Below are 16,592 nucleotides of genomic sequence, written 5' to 3' on the forward strand. Positions count from 1 at the left end.
CAATAGCGAGTACAGACCGCGGGGACTGTAGTGAGCATCCTCCAATAAACAATGCGAAGGGTGTGTCTTCCCACTCGCACAGGGTGGGGAGGGGGGGGTCGCCCACACGGACGCTGGCCAATAGGCATGGAGACATCCCCAGGCTGGACCAACCAGGGAGCCCAGCTGTGCCCGCACCGTTACTGGGGCCGGCCCTGGAGCTCATGTCAGGGGAAGGCCCGGGCCTCCCAATGTGGGACGTGGACTAGCTCGCGTTCTCCCAATCGGTGCCCGGCGCTGCAATTCAAACTGACAGTGGGTTGGAAAGGCAGAGAAAGCGGAAGGAGCAAAGACTGCGTGTTCGGTGTCAGGCTCCTTCAGCGCGGCCTGACCCTAACTAGCGGACACTGTCCCATCCAGTCCCGGCCACTGCTCTCTGTGGAAGCGACCTCGGGGCGATAGGCTGCAAGTTCGAGAGCTGAGGACGTGAGCACGCGTGCGGCCAGCACGAGCTCGGCGAGAGCGGCGGTGCAAGGAAAGGGCCCACGGCGGAGCCGAGCGCGGAGGACTGGAGAGGCGGCGAGGAGCGGGAGGGAGGAATCAGAGCGCTCTGCGGGTGGAGCTTACGCAGGGAGTGGTCGGAGGCGAGGCTTTAAATAGCCTCTAGGGACTGGGAATCGCCGCAGAGGGCTGGGAGCTAAGTGCCTGGACCCTAGGAGGACCCTTTACTCTCCCCATCTCAAACTCCACTCCCTTTTGCTTGAGTTAGAAGGAAGTAAAATTTGCTCTTGCCACTCAACAAATGTTAATTTTACTTTTCCACTAGGAAATCAGAACTCTTCCCAGTTTTAGGGCTTAAAAACTCGTGGCCTCAAGACTTGTTTTTTAGCCTAGTGAAATCCAACTAAGAAGGCTATTGCTCGTTTCCCCATTAGAAATTCCCTACGTATCCTTTCTGGGACTGACGCTATGTCTACCAGCAATTGTAGTTTCAAGGACCGATGCGTGTCCATCCTGTGTTGCAAATTCTGTAAACAAGTGCTCAGTTCTAGGGGAATGAAGGCTGTTTTGCTGGCTGATACTGACATAGACCTTTTCTCTACAGACATCCCTCCTACCAAGTAAGTCAAGCGGGTAGTCCTTTAACTGGGCAATGGCTCTCTGGGAGTCAAGGTTGTTATTTGGTGTTCCAGCCACTCCCAACAGTCTGATGATCCCCTTGGAGTATATCTAAGTGGGCAAACTGTCTGGACAAAGTCTGTGGTTTAGCCAAAGTGGTCAGTGTTGATGTAATGCGTCTAGGCACTTACAGTCATGTGACCATGTGACCCTTAAGTTGGATTCCAGGCTCAGTGCCTTGCCCAAACACCCTTTCTCACTGAATCAAGTCGTTGGACACTCACTTGGAAGGAAGCAGACAATAATTCATTTAAATTGGAATTTATGATAAACAGTGATAATAATTTTGAATGTTTTAAAATATACTCTAGAAAGCAAAGATTCCCTTGGAATTTTTTGTGAATTGGCCTAATTTGCATTGGTAACTGGAAAAACCAGTCTCCTGTTTATTGCAAAGATAAATGGATTAATATTTTAAGTTTGTGTGTGTGTGCACTTGCGTGATATCAAAAAAGAAAAAAAAAAAACAGTAGATGATAAAGTCATAGGACCCACTGTTGTAAAGGTTCTATGATTAGATTGCTTTGTGATGTGCTCACATAAATTCATCCATTCAACTTTACAATAGCTGTGGTCATAAAAAAGTCTCGGGTGAATTGTTACAGATTACAGTCTAGAACAGAATCAGGTCTCTTTTATTGTTTATTCTTTATTGAAGTTATAGTAGTGATTGATTAATGGGCTAAGATGTGCATGATTCAGTGAACACATTAGATTTTTTTTAAAGAAGGAAATTTGCCAAATGTTTGTCCTAAACTCAAATATTACCCAACTCTTACAAAATGTATTATAGCTCTAGAGTCTTGTTCAGCTCTGAATTTACAAAATTTGTGCCAAATCACAAGTAAAAGTACCTTTGATGGACTATGGAGAAATTAGGACCTCTGCATAGTGTAAGAACATAAAATGGCCAAGATGCTATGAAAAACAATTTGATGGTTCTTTTAAAAATTAAACACAGAAGGGTCTGGAGTGATAGCTCAGTGCTTAAGAACACTGGCTGTTCTTGCAGAAGACCCAGGGTCAAATCCCAGCACTCACATGACGGCTAACAACTGTCCATAACTCCAGTTCCAGGGGTCTGACACCTCTTCTGTCCTCAGAGGGCATTGCACAACACTAGTGCACTTACATACATGCAGGCAATACACTCAAACACAAAATAAAAATAAATCAATAAAAAATTAAACATGGAAGCCAGGTACAGTGGTGCCCACCTTTAATTCCAGCACTTGGGAGGCAGGCAGAAGCAGGCTGATTTATCTCTGTGAGACTGAGACCAGCCTTGTCTATATATCAAGTTTCAGGCCAGCTGGGGCTACAGGGAGACCCTGTCTCGAAAAAAAAAAAAATTAAACACAGACTTACTGTATAATCTGGCAATCCCACTATTGCGTTTATAACCAAAAGAATTCAAAGGAGTGTCTTGAAAAGATATTTGTACACTTGTATACATAACAACAATATTATTCACAATAGCTAAGATGTAGAAACTATCTATAAATTTCCATTGACTGGACTAATAAGTGGATACTCCTTAAAAGAAAGAAATTCTGGGGCTGGAGAAATGGCTCAGCGGTTAAGAGCACTGACTGCTCTTGCAGAAGACCAGGGTTCGAGTCCCAGCACCCACATGGTGGCTATGAACCATCCTTAAATCCAGTTCCAGGGGAATCTGAAGCCCTCTTCTGACCTGCATTGCAGGACATGGGTGCACTCACATACATGTAGGCAATACACTTGTACACATAAATGACACGAATGCACTAACATACATGCAGTCAGTACACTTGTACACATAAAATAAAAATAATAAAATATTTAAAAAAGAAATCCTGTCACATGCTACAATGTGGATAAATCTTGAGAACATTATGCTAAGTAAAATAAACTAGTAACAAAAAGAAATCCTGCATGATTCTGCTTATATGAAGTATCTGAAATAGTCAATAGAACACAAAGGTGATAGCTAGGAGGTGATGAAAGGGAAAGCAGGACGTTGTTACATAATAAGTATAGAGCTTCTGTTTTAAGATACAAAAAAGGTCTGGAGATTCATCTCACAACAATGTGACCATATGTAACAGTTTTAAACTGTACATTTTAAAAAGTAAGATGGAATGCTGGGAATATAGCTCAAGGGTACAGTGCTTGCCTACCATTTGTAAAGCCGTGAATTAATTCCTAACACCACCAAAAATTTTTTTAGAAAGGAAGATGGCAAATTTTATCTTTTTTCAGAATTAAAATTTTTAGTGTATTTGATTATCTATAAACATTTTTATCCTCCAGTGCAGTGGACTTCATTGGAAGATGTTATTTCACTGGAATCTGCAAATGTAAACTGAAGGACATCGCATGTTTAAAATGGTAATTTGTGGCACTGTTGTAGATAGCCTAGGTTTGAAGATGGATATTGATACCAAAGCCCACAGAAAGGTCCACTGAACTACAAGGAACACTAATACAACCCAGACAGTGAGCCACTGAAATATTTGTTTAGAACTATTTATTCCTATTTTAAAATTATATTTTATTAATATATCTGTATATATGCATATTTATGTTTGTTTGTGCACATAGGGTATGTGTGTGCCATAGCACACATGTGAAAGTCAGAGGACAACTTGAGGTAGTCAGTTCTCTCCTACCATATGGAACCCAGGGATTGAACTCAGGTTGACAGGCTTGGAGGCAAGTGCTTTTATGCACTGAGTCATCTCACTGGTCCTGGACTATTTTTTAAGAGTCTTGTGACACTTTACATTGTATATGATTTTGTAATGTTTCAATGTGCATTCACAAGTATCTTCCCCCACCCCCAGTAAACCAGTGTAATCTGAAAGGTAACATTGCAATTTATACTCATAAAAATCGGGTTAGGGGAGATGGCTTAGTGAATAAAGTGCTTTCCATGAATGTGTGAGATCCTGAGTTCAATCCCTAGCACCCATGTAAAAAGCCAGATGTGGCAGCATACACTGTAATCCTAGCTCTGAGGATGTGAAGACAGGTAGATCCTTGGAAGTCCCTGGTCGGCCAGCCTAACCTAATTGATGAGCCCTAAATCCCACTGAGAGATCCTGTCTCAAAAAACAAGGTAATGGGCTCCTAAAGAACTAGACTTCAGATTGATTTCTAGCATGTGTATGTATACACATATATACTCCCTTTCTCTCCCTCACACAAATCAGATGTTAGCCCTGGTTCTACCCTTGCTTTCTCTATGATCTTGAGTAAACTCTTTAAATTTCTAAACCTTTAAAACTTGGTATCTGTATTTAATTTGTTTTGGCTTGAAACAAGATCTTATTCTAACTCTAGCCTTAAACTCATTATATAGCCCAGGATAGCCTAGATGTGTAGTAATCCTCTTGCCTCAGCCACCTGACTGACTAGAATTACAGAACTGAACCACCATGCCCAACTCCTTATTTAATTTCTATCCCCCCCCTTTCTTTCTTTCTTTCTCTTTATTTTTTTGAGACAGTGTCTCCCTATGTAGCTAAACCTGTTCTAGAATGTCCTGTGGAGTTGGAACTGGTCCAATCCATGATCCTCCTGTGTCAGTCTCCCAAATGCTAGAATTACAAGTGTATGCCACCATTCCAAGCTTTTTAATTTCTATCTTAATATTTCCATTTTATGAAGATAATTTTAAAATCATCTGTATTTAGCCTCTAAGGTTATGAAGAGGAAATGAATTGCTAATGTTAAAAGGCTACATAAATTATAAGTCAAACAGATGAGTGCTGTTATTATTACCTTTTGAAAGATAGATGGATTTGTGTTATTCTGTTACAGAGAGAAGTTGAGGGTTTTTTTTAATGGGATTTGGAATGCAAATCAGCAGACTGTTAATGCATTAGTGACTATTTGAATTTATTAACTTGAGCTATACTTATATTGAAAACCTACTATGAGCTAGTCACCGCTATAAGAACTGGAAACACAATAATACATGAGATAAAGTTACTGGCCTCTGGACATAATATTCTAGTGGGAACATGATCATTAAATATGATATTAAAATAAGTAGTATATTTACTATAGTGGGAAGTACTACAAAGAAAAATATTACAGGTGATAGAGAATAACAAATTGGGGGAGTGGGTGAGAGTTCTTTTGGACATCATGGTCATGGAAGCCATCTCGTAAAGATGTAAATGTTGGAGCTGACTCCTAGGTATGACAAGGATCCAGAAGTATGTTCCAAGCACAGGGACGTGCAAAGACCTCTGGCAGGAAGAAGTTTAATTTGTTCTTTGAATGTGTTAACCTTATTGACCAGTGGGAAGCCATTCAAGGGGTTTGGCAAAGAAGCAAAATAATCTGACATCCCCACTGGAGTGTTTGCTCCATGAAAAACAAGGACTTGGTTTTGTCCATGGGTGGAATCTTACTACCCGAACAGTGCCTGGCATATCATAGATGCTCAACAAATATCAGCTGAATGAATGAATAGATAAATGAATGAAAATAGGTGGTAATTGAAACTATATATTCTTGAAGTACAGCCTTACAAATAACTGTTAGTTCTGGTCTAAGAACAATTTTTGTTTTCACTTATTTGCCTGCTAAGTGGGTTGTAATTATATGTCATCTTTTAGGTATGTTTGTATTTTTTATAACCACAAAAGTGACCATATCTCACAGGGCACCAAGCTATAGTAAGAATTTTCACCATTCAAGGTATAAACAATTCATGATGCAATTTTTTTTAAGTGCATAGCCAGACATGGTATATGCCTTTAATACCAGCACTTGAGATTAAGGGCAGGTGGATATCTGTGAGAGTAAGGCCAACCTGGTCTACATAGTGAGTTCCAGGCCAGCTGGGACTACAGGGAGACCCTGTTTCAAAAAAAGTACAAACTAAAACTTCGCTCTCTTTAACTTGAGACTAGCTAGTGGAAAGAAAACATAAGAATGGTGAGGTCATCACCCAGAGACACGGAAAACCTTTTCCACTTTCTGTAGAAGCTGAGGGTTTGCTTTATTTCTGAATCCCTTCAAAAATCCGGAATCCAAAATTAGAGTAGCCATTTTGTGTTTAGTTTACAGGACCCATGCTGACTTCCTACCTCCTCCATTTGCAGAAGCAATTTGTAAGTGCTAGGATGGAATTGGAACATATGAAAACTCACCTTGTCATAGTCCTGGGACTAGCAAACTCCTTTACTCATAGATCTGGGTTTAATTAATATATTTTTCTGTGTAGCACATCAGTTTTGAGTGTTTTCCGAAACAAATCAGAGCCATAAGATCCCAAAGAGAGAATGCATAAAATAATATGAGCAAAGAAACTAGGAATGCATTGGTATTGTTTCCTTTACAGACTGGAAAACCACCTTATAGAACTGTGTCTACTGTCAGAGTAACACCCTTCTTGTAGCTAGCAGTGGGTTATTTGAAGAAAAAGGGTCAACTTACATGGTCTGTCTATATACATTAGCACCTGCAGATGCATCTATGGTCAGGGTGTTACATGGTCTCTATTAACAGCTGCTTTTCTTTTTAGTGGGAACATTGTAGGCTACCATGTGATTGTTCCCTGTAGTTCCTGCCTTCTTTCCTGCAACAATGGACACTTCTGGATATTTCACAGCCAGGCGGTTTATGGTATTAACAGACTAGACTCTACTGGTAAGAAACAATTGACATAAACATTCCCTTATAATATTTCTTTATCAGTACCTGAATAGAACCTCCCAATAGATCATTTCAGGGTTCCTCTGAGACTTTCACAGCTAGATTGGATGGGCAAAAGTCAAACATCCATCCCCTTTTCTCAGACATTTACTTATGAAAACTGTTAGCCAGAATTCATCACCATTTATCATTGAATTGAAGGGCATCATGCTTTTTTTTTTGTCTTTTTGAAGCAGGGTCTCCCTGTAGCCCCAGCTGTCCTGGAACTCACTATGTAGACCAGGCTGTCCTTGAATTCACAGAGATCCGCCTGTCTCTGCCTCCCGAGTGCTGGGACTACAGGTGTACGCCACCACACCCGGCTTTTTTTTTTTTAAATAAGGTCAAACTGAAATAGCCCAGATTGGCCTCAAACTACCAATCCTCCTACCTCCGCCTCCAAAGTGATTATAGGTATGTACCACTACACTTGGCTTCTTGCTGTTTTAAAATTAATACTTTTATTGTTGCAAGGTATTACCTTGATATGTATTCTGATTACAGAGAACATTTGAAGATTTTAAATGTGGTAGTCAAGGGTGTGTGTGTGTGTGTGTGTGTGTGTGTGTGTGTGTGTGTGTAGAGAAAGAAAAGGGGGCTGGAGAGATGGCTCAACAGTTAAGAGCACTGGCTGCTTTTACAGGGTACCGAGATTCAGTTCTGAGCGCCCACATGGTGACTAACAACCATAATTCCAGTTCCAAGGGATCCAACACCCTCTTCTGACCTCTGTGGGCATTGCATGACACTGATGCTCTTACATACATGCAGGCAGTACACTCATACATATTTTAAAATACACATTTTAGGGGCTTGAGAGATGGTTCAGTGATTAAGAGGGTTTGCTGACTCAGGTTCAGTTCCAGCACCCACATCAGGCAGCTCACAACCACCTGTAACTCCAATTCCATGGGATCTGATGCCTTCTAGCCTTCACAGGCACCTGCACATATATGGTACACATACAGATAAGCAGGCAAACATACACATACATAAAATAATAATAAATATTTGAATATCTATACATTTTAACATCTTTATTACAAGTTACAATAGAATTTTAATCAAAGGAAATACTTAACACTAATGTGTTATACTAATTATTTTAGTAAGAAAATATGCTAGGGGCTAGGGAGATGATTCAGTGAGTAAGAGAGCTTTCTGCACAAGGATGAAGACCTGAGTTTGAATCCCTAGCACCCATGTAAAAACCAGACATAACTTAGTATACCTGTAACTCCCTTCATAGGGGGCAGAAACAGGCAGATCCTAGGACCTCCCTGGCAGCCAGCGTACCAAAATGGCAAGCTTCAGATTCAGTGAGAGACCCTGTCTCAAGAGAATTTAAAGTTCCCCTTGAGTATAATACAGCGGAACACCCAGTGTCCTCTTCTGGCCTCTGCACACGTGCGTACACACACACACACACACACACACACACACACACACACACTGAAGATACACCCCACAGGGGTGGGGGAAGGGAGAAAGAAGAAGGAAGAGAAAAAAAGAATACTGATGACAAATTTAAAAACATTTTTATTTTGTGCATGTGTGAGTATGTGTGTGTATGTACACAATAGCATGTGTATGGAGGTCAGAGAACAACATGTGAGAGTCAGTTCTCTCTTTCTACCATGTGGGTCCTGGGGGTCAAACTCAGGTCATCAGACAAGTGCCTTTACTTGCTGGCCCTACCATCAAGTCTTAAGGGTATGTATCTCATTTTTTTTGTTTGTTTTGGTTTGGTTTTGAAGACAGTATCTTTCTGTAACCCCACCTGGCCTGGAATATCTTCTTTTTCTCCTCCTCTTTCTTTTTTTAAAATTTTTAATTAATTTTTATTTTAGGTGTATGAATGTTTTGCCTGCATCTATATAACTGCATTGCCTGCAGACACCGGAAGAGGGTGTCAAATCCCCTGGAACTGAAGTAACAGACACTTGTTAGCTGCCACATGGGTGCTGGGAATCCAACCTTCATCATTAAGAACAGCCAGTGTTGTTAACCACTGAGTTATTTCCAGTCTGCCCTCCACCCACCCTTTTTTTTTTTTTTTTTAATGGGCTTTTTGACACCGTTTCCCTGTAGCCCCAGCTGGCCTGGAACTTGATATGTAGACTAGACTGGCCTCGAACTCACAGTGATCTGCCTCCTCTGCCTCCTGAGTTCTTTGCCTCCTGAGTTCTCAGATTCTTCTTTTTCTTTTTCTTTCTTTTTTTTTGTCTTTTTGAGACAGTGTCTCCTTTTAGTCCCAACTGTCCTGGAACTTACTATGTAGACCAGGCTGGCCTCCAACTCACAAAGATCTGCCTGCTTCTGCCTCCCAAGTGCTGGGATTAAAGGCATGCACCACCACGCCCGGCCCTTGTTTTTCTTTTTTAAGGCAAGGTCTTATGTAGCCCAGGATGCCCTAAAACTCACTATGTAGCCAAGGATATAAACCTGACCCAAGCCTGGTTTTAAGAGATGCTGGGGGTTGATCCCAGGGTTTTGTGTATTCTAGGCAAGCACTCTACCAACTGAACTACATCTCTAACACAGTACACTCTTCTAAAAATTACACACACACACACACACACACACACACACACACATACACACATATATAATTTGCTTTAACAGATCAAGAGATCATGAATTGCAAGCTAGTTGTCAAAGTTTTTAGACCTGCCAATTATGCTTTTGTTTTTAAGATGACTTTTTTCTTTTAACTTCCTGAGATTCAACTATGGCTCTCAATCCATCACTTAGGCCTTTTAATTTGAAACTATATATGTTAAGATGGCCATTCTCTAGCAAGGACTTCTCTAACTTCCCTAAGTAAAATATGGACTCCTAATTTAGGCTTTTAATTTTATATTTGTGTTACTCATGGGACACATTAAAGAAAGTTTCTGCTTTGATACTGTTTTTCCTGCTTCACAGGATTCAAAACACAGGGTGGAGACTTTTCAGTTTTGATTTACTTTTGAATATTGGTCAGTTCTTCAAACACAAAAGACCAGCATTCTTCCATTTGCACTGAATATAATCCATGAGAAAACAGATGTACTGCAGGACTTCCTTCCTGCTTAGCAGGGAAAGGAAGGTAGTTCTTCTGTCAGATGCAATCTCCTCGTTTATTTTTTTGCCTTTGAACCAATTGTGCTAAGTTGTTTCATGGCTCTTGAGTACTGACTCCAAGAATATCAGACTTCTTCTTTGTAACGCTAATATTGTAATTTAAAGTAAGATTTTCTAGATGCTTGTTAAAAGATTTCTAATGGTTTTGAACTGTCCCTGAATCACCTTAATAAGTAACATCAAAGGAATGTATACAGTTTTATTAAATTCTAGACTGTTTAGACCAAAAAGGTCCCTAAGAGGTCTGTCTTAAGTCAGCTTTCACATATAAATCTAATTTCCCAGAACTTTCTCAAAGAGCCTTCAGAAATCTCAGCTCAAATTTCTTAGAATTAGGGCACCTATCCCCAAAGGCATATTAGTTCTCCATTTTCCTTTATGGATTCTAATTTTCACTTAGATCTTGGCCTAACAATTCCTTACAATCCTGTCAGCTCCTCAGTGCATGTTACCAGAAGCAGATCTTGGAGTGGGAGTTAGGAAGTGTTTTTTTATATTAAGCAATTCAGACACAAAACCGTTGCAGAAAATAATGTGGTAGGTATCTATATACTCTTCAAATAAAAGCTACCTTCTTGCCTAATTAGATTGCAATATCTCTCAAACAAGACAGACAGTTGATCATTCCCACTGATTCAACCATGTGTATGCCTCCTTGAGTGCCTAGGCAAGTTGAGCAGAGAGGGAGGGATGAATGACAGGCTGTATTTTCATGATATTTTAAAAGATTTGGGAGGCTGTAGAGATGACTCAGCAGTTAAGAAGATATTGCTCTTGCAGAGGACCCTAGTTCATTCCCCAGCATCCTTGTCAGGCAGCTCATAACTGCCTGTAACTCCATTTCCTTGGGAATTCATGAACACCATCTCTCCATACAGACACATACATACACCTAATTTACAAAAAGAAATCTTAAAAAGAAAAAAGATTTGGGCAGGCAAGATCGCTCAGTGGTTAAAAGTGCTTACTGCACAAGCCTGGTAACTTGAGTTTGATCCCTGGACCCATGGGAGGTGAAGACCAGAGAATACCCATAAGTTCACAAACCAGCAGGCCTGACATATGCAGTGCAGCAAAGCAGAAACAAGAAGAAAATCCTGCCTCAGTACGGTGGAAGAAGAGAATAGAAAATCCCCAAATTTATCCTTCCATAAGTTCCAGGGGATCTGATGCCCTCTTCTGACCTCCTCAGGCATTGCATGACACAGATGCACTTAGATTTCATACATATAAAAAAAAACAACAAAATATTTTTTAAAAATTAAAAAATTTAATGAACTAAATCACATATCAAATAGGCAAAAGTCAGAAGCATGATGAATGAGATAAATTAGTAAAATACATATGGCATAATACCATTTTTATAAGATTTATTTTTATTTTATGTGTATGAGTGTTTGCTTGCATGTATGTGCACTATGTCTGTGCCTAGTGTCTGTGGAGGCCAGAAGAGGGCATGGGTCTCCTGGAACTGGAGTCATAGACAGTTGTTAGTCACCATGCGGGTGATGGAAACTGAACTTGAGTCCTCTGCAAGGACAGTCAGTGCTCTTAACTGCTGAGCCAGCTCTCCAGCATCTGTAATGCAATTTTAAATTATTGTTTGTTATATTGACTGCTTCAACCTGGTTAAAGTTTAAAGTTCAAGGCTTTAACTCCAGTTCCAGGGGATCCAACACCTTCTTCTGGCCTCTGCAGACACTGTACAACATGAGTGCACTTCCATACATGCAAGCCAAACATAATACACAAAATAAAAATAAAAAAATACAGTTTTTAAGTTTAAAGTTCTACTTTGACAGCCTATAGCCTGAAGCCCATGTGCTTTAAGGAGTCATGCTATAACTGGCTGCTTTCCCCCCCCCCTCATACTGGGGATTGAACCTAGGGTCTCACACATCCTAGGCAAGGGCTCCACTACTTAGCTGTACCCCAATCTTTTTACTTTTTTGAGAGGGTGTCTCAGTAAATTGCTGAAACTGGCCTTGAACTCACTCTTACTGCCTCAATCTCCCCAGTGGCTGGGATTATAGATCTATATCTGCAGGCCCATCTTTATCTTTTCTTAATCAGAAAAATGATACTAATGACTGCTATGCATATTCTTCAAATGAGACTCATTTAGAAATTTCCCTTTCATCCTTCAAAAAGGCACTTAGTGGAAAAGAATCTTTGAAATCCCTATTCTTAAAAGTTATTAAAATCGATTTTTAAATTATCAATGGGCCAGACATAGAAACACACACCTTTAATCCCAGCACTCAGGGGCAGGCAGATCTCTGTGAGTTCCAGGCCAGCCTGGTCTATATAGCAAGTTCCAGGCCAGCCAGCACTACAGAATGAGACCCTATCTCAAAAAATAAATAAATAAAATAAAGTTTTTAAAAAGAAAAGAAAAAAAAGAAGAAAAAGAAAAAAAATCAATGTAAAGTGTTTATAACATCATGTACCTGGAGGTGAGTTTGAGCAGATGGACTCCAGAGATCCCTTTGAACTCTTAAGTTCCTAACATTCAAGCTCTTGCTTAAAAGGGTTTAAAGAATGTTTATGTCCTAGATGAATACTATTAGATAATTTAATTTATAATACAGCTCTCTGCAGCTGTTCTCTTCACTAGTGATACATTGGTTTATATAAGAATCTTGGCAGAGAGTTTTATGTTCTGAATTGCAATAGTAAGCACTCACTAAAGAATTTTTTGGCCTCTTATTTTCAGGTGTAAACTTCCTACTTTGGGGCAACTTGCCAGAGACAGAAGAATGTGCAGATGAAGATATGCTAGAAACTTCAGCAGAAGAATGTATCCGATAAGTGGGATTATGATGCAGCTCTAATATTTCTATAATCACTTTTTCTACTTAAAATATTTAATGAGCCAATTTTAACATTGCTAGTAAAGATTTGCCGGTGTTTTGATTTTTTTTTTAAATATTTTATTTTTTTTTATTTTATGTGTATGTGTGTATTGCCTGCATGTAGGAAAGTGCACCCATGTCATGCGATGCCCACGGAGGACAGAAGAGGCTGTCATATCCCCTGGAACTGGAGTTACAGACAGTTGTTAGCTGTCATGTGGGTGCTGGGATTCGAATCTGGGTCTTCTGCAAGAACAGTCTCTGCAAGAACAACCAGTGTTCTTAACCGCTGAGCCATCTCTCCAGCCCCCAGTGTTTTGATTTTTTTTAAAAAAAAATAGAACATTGATTTATTTATTTGATATCTCAACTAATTACCTCAATTTAATTTAAGCCAATGAAGCACTTCTTTTCCTCTGCCTCTACTATTGCCTCTCCCTGACCCCTCTGCCCACCGTAGGTATATTTTTAACTTCAAATCAAAGAAGATTCTTTCACATGTTGCTCAGCTACCTCCCAATTGGGGAAGAGTTTTTCTACAATTTGATCACAAATACCATTGATCTTATATTTATGAATAAGAACATTATTACCCACTTCTTTATCACATACACAAAATAAGAGGATCAACTTAGAATGACAGAGGTTAAAAAAAAAAAAGGAGCAGGCTGTTAGTTCCATGGGTACTGGTTATCATATGCTATATTGATGAGAATTTTTTAATATGGAGCAAAACTTCGTGAATTAGCTTACAGAATAAGTTAAAACTGAAATATATGGTGCAGTCCTTTGACTGACTCCTTAGCATAATGTTGAACAATGAGCTTGTCAGAAAATTACCAAAATATACTGCTTACCCCTGTTAATTATTTACCTACCTCTAAAGCTATTACAGATACTGTACCATGAAAGCCAGATAAAGTATACCACCTTGGGGGCTGGAGAGATGACTCAGCTTGTAAGAGTACTGGTTGCTCTTGCAGATGACCTGGGTTCAGTTCCCAGCACCCACATGACACTTGTCCTTAATTCCAGTTCCAAGGGATCCAACACCATCTTCTGATTTCTGTGGGCACTAGGAACACATGTTGTACACTTATATACATGCAGGCAAAACACTCATAAAATAAAAATATATAAAATCTTAAAATTTTAAGTAAACCATCTTTAAAATTTTTCCCATTACCTATCAATTTTTTATTTACAGAAAGTTAAATAGCAAATTTTAGATGAATAATTTGGGTCCAAACTCTAAGATAGAAAAAAGCCTGAAGAAGTGATTACTTAAGCTACTACTATTATAAAATTTTTCATCTTTTTCATTGTTTTTTAAAACTGCATTCAGAGCCACACATGAACAAGAAATTGAGATAGTGTTAAATTCTGGCTTTATGTTTTAGCATTTTGTCAATAATGATGCCAGAGCAGAATGAGTTGTGATTTTGTAAAGTTGGTTCAAAACAATGACCCTAGAGACTGCTTGTTCAAAAAATGGCCCTAGAGACTGCTCAGTTGGCAGAAGCACTTGCTGTGTAAGCCTGATGACTTGAGTTCAATCCTTGGATCCCATGGTGGGAGAAAACTGACTTGGGAATATGTCTTCTGACCTCCATATGTGTGCCTTGGTGCGTATACACACACGCGTGCACACACACACACACAATAAATTTAAAATTTTAAATGATCATTGTCCTTTAGTTTTTTTTATTATACCCACTTACCTTATATGAAAATCAGAGAAGTAGTATATGAAATACAGTCTAGAAAGACTAATGCTGCTGGGTGTGGTGGTGCATGCCTCTAGTCCCATCACTGGAGAGGCAGAGACGGGCAGATCTCTCTAAGACCAAGGCTAGCCTGGTCTACAAAGCAAGTTCCAGGTCACCTGGGGCTACAGGGAGGCCCTGTCTCAAAACAACAAAGACTAATGCTTACAGACTAACACTATTCTGGGTACTTTATACATTTTATATACTCATCCCTAAGATAAGCCCATAATTCATTTGCTAATGGAACAGTTGAGGCAGAGAGTGGTAAATAACTTGTCTAGGGTGACATTACTGAGCAGAGATGAGGACTGATTGGACTCAGACATACTCTTCAACTCTGACTTCCTGATCTTCATGCTATACCCCTGGACATCTCCAGACATGGATCAGCCACAGCCTCACTTAGCTAGGGTTCATGTTGGTGAGCTAGCTTCATTGTTATGTAACCAAGGGCAGAACTGACAAATTTGTAAATTCCAGTTTACTTGATCTCAAAAGTGACTTGTGTGCGCAGACAGAATCATTCGCTGTAAACTAAGCTAAAAGGTGCTCTATCACTGATCTCTATCTACAGGGCCACCACCCCCCCTTTTTTTTTACTTTATTGTGAGACAGGGTCTCACTATATTGCCAAGCCTGACTTTCAACCTGCTCTGCAGCCTAGGCCGCAAACTTAACAGTCCTTCTCCCATGGCCTCTCCAGTAGCTAGAACTACAGGCCTGCACTACCAGGCCTGGCTCTCTTTTAGATCTTGTTCTCCCAGAACAAAGTGGACACAAGGCTTAAAGAATTAAAAAGAGAAAATGAAAATAAATTCATAGCATGTTATATATTTCTTCAGTTAACTTGTTCTACTAAAGAAAAAGTTTAATACTAGAGTATAGACTGTTAAAATTGAAGGTTAGCTATCAATAGAGTTCATCTGGTTCTGGTTCAGCTTAGGACTTCAGAAGCCACACTTGACTGAGGATTTTAAAAAAGATTTTATTATTTTTATTTTATGTGTATTAATGTATTGCCTGTATGTATGTAAGTGCACCCATGTTGTACAATCCCCACAGAGGTCAGAAGAGGGCATCAGAGCCCCTGGAACTGGAGTTACAGACAGTTCTTAGCCACCATGTGGCTAGGAACTGAACCCAAGTTCTCTACAAGAGGACTTAACCAATGAGCCATCTCTCCTGCCCCAACTGAGGTGGCTCTTTAAAAAGGTAAAGCCAACTAGAGGCCCACTGACTTGAAGTAAACCCCAAATATTCCATTCCTGTGGGACAGTGCTTCAGGGGACTCAGCTACTTTTAGATGACTCTGTTATAGGAAAAGTCCATTTTAGGTAGAAAATGGATTCATACTTTTAGAAAATATATTTTTTATTAATAATATCTTTTTCTTTTCTGGGTTTTTGTTGTTTCAGCACTGGGCCTTAGCATCCTAGACAAGGATTCTGCCACTGAGCTACAGTTTTTAAACGCAAATTGCTTACAGTTTAGCAAGTCCAAAGCAGAATCTTTATGTGTGTGATTTAGCAAATGCTTTCTAGTCTAATATAATTCCAAGGTTAAAATCCACCTTTGCTTTTGTCATCTCTTAGTATTCGATTCAACCATCTATTATTCTCCTATTACTGCTCACACTTGACTTCAGGGAGAATGAAGGGGGTTGGAGAGAGGATATAATTCATGGCAGCAAGTGAGTTAACAAAGGCATGCTTAAAGTGCATTTAAGAGACAAAACACAACCATCCTGAGTAATAGGAAAGAGTGGGAGTTGAGAACACTTTAGGGAAGAAATAATACTTGAAACAGGCTTTGCACACACCAGTCTGCCAGCTGGGATGAAAGTTTTGTGCAGAGAACAGTATGAACAAATTGGTGGTTGGGGGTTGGTTAGAAATAAATTTATCTTGCTTATTTGGGAAATTCTAAGTGGTCCCCACACCTTGTAAGATAATTATTGAGAATTAATTCAAAATAAAGCTAACAAGGAAGGTTA

The 16,592-nt window shown here is 39.7% G+C and overlaps 1 protein-coding gene across 3 annotated transcripts; it reads left to right on the plus strand.

Moving 5' to 3' along the window:
* Nucleotides 1-105: 105 nt before the first annotated feature.
* Fam72a (family with sequence similarity 72 member A) lies at nucleotides 106-12,933 on the plus strand. Of its 3 annotated transcripts, XM_008823294.3 has the most exons (4): nucleotides 106-1,100; nucleotides 3,451-3,528; nucleotides 6,680-6,804; nucleotides 12,692-12,933. In XM_008823294.3, the coding sequence occupies exons 1-4, from the start codon at nucleotides 949-951 to the stop codon at nucleotides 12,784-12,786; spliced, it is 450 nt and encodes a 149-aa protein (XP_008821516.1). In that variant the 5' UTR covers nucleotides 106-948; the 3' UTR covers nucleotides 12,787-12,933. The 3 variants fall into 3 exon arrangements, with proteins under 3 accessions (XP_008821516.1, XP_029414649.1, XP_029414648.1); XM_029558789.1 differs by lacking the exon at nucleotides 6,680-6,804; XM_029558788.1 differs by lacking the exon at nucleotides 3,451-3,528.
* Nucleotides 12,934-16,592: the final 3,659 nt, after the last annotated feature.

Source organism: Nannospalax galili, unplaced genomic scaffold, assembly GCF_000622305.1.
Source record: "Nannospalax galili isolate Female #2095 unplaced genomic scaffold, S.galili_v1.0 scaffold309, whole genome shotgun sequence".
Classification (NCBI taxonomy): Eukaryota; Metazoa; Chordata; class Mammalia; order Rodentia; family Spalacidae; genus Nannospalax; species Nannospalax galili.

What these genes read in the sequence shown, in the direction of transcription:
- Fam72a (XM_008823294.3), top strand. Translation starts at nt 949, where the DNA reads ATGTCTACCAGCAATTGTAGTTTCAAGGACCGATGCGTGTCCATCCTG. An exon ending in ACAGACATCCCTCCTACCAA is followed by an intron (nt 1,101 to 3,450) that starts GTAAGTCAAGCG and finishes TTTATCCTCCAG; the next exon opens with TGCAGTGGACTTCATTGGAA. An exon ending in GACATCGCATGTTTAAAATG is followed by an intron (nt 3,529 to 6,679) that starts GTAATTTGTGGC and finishes TTTTCTTTTTAG; the next exon opens with TGGGAACATTGTAGGCTACC.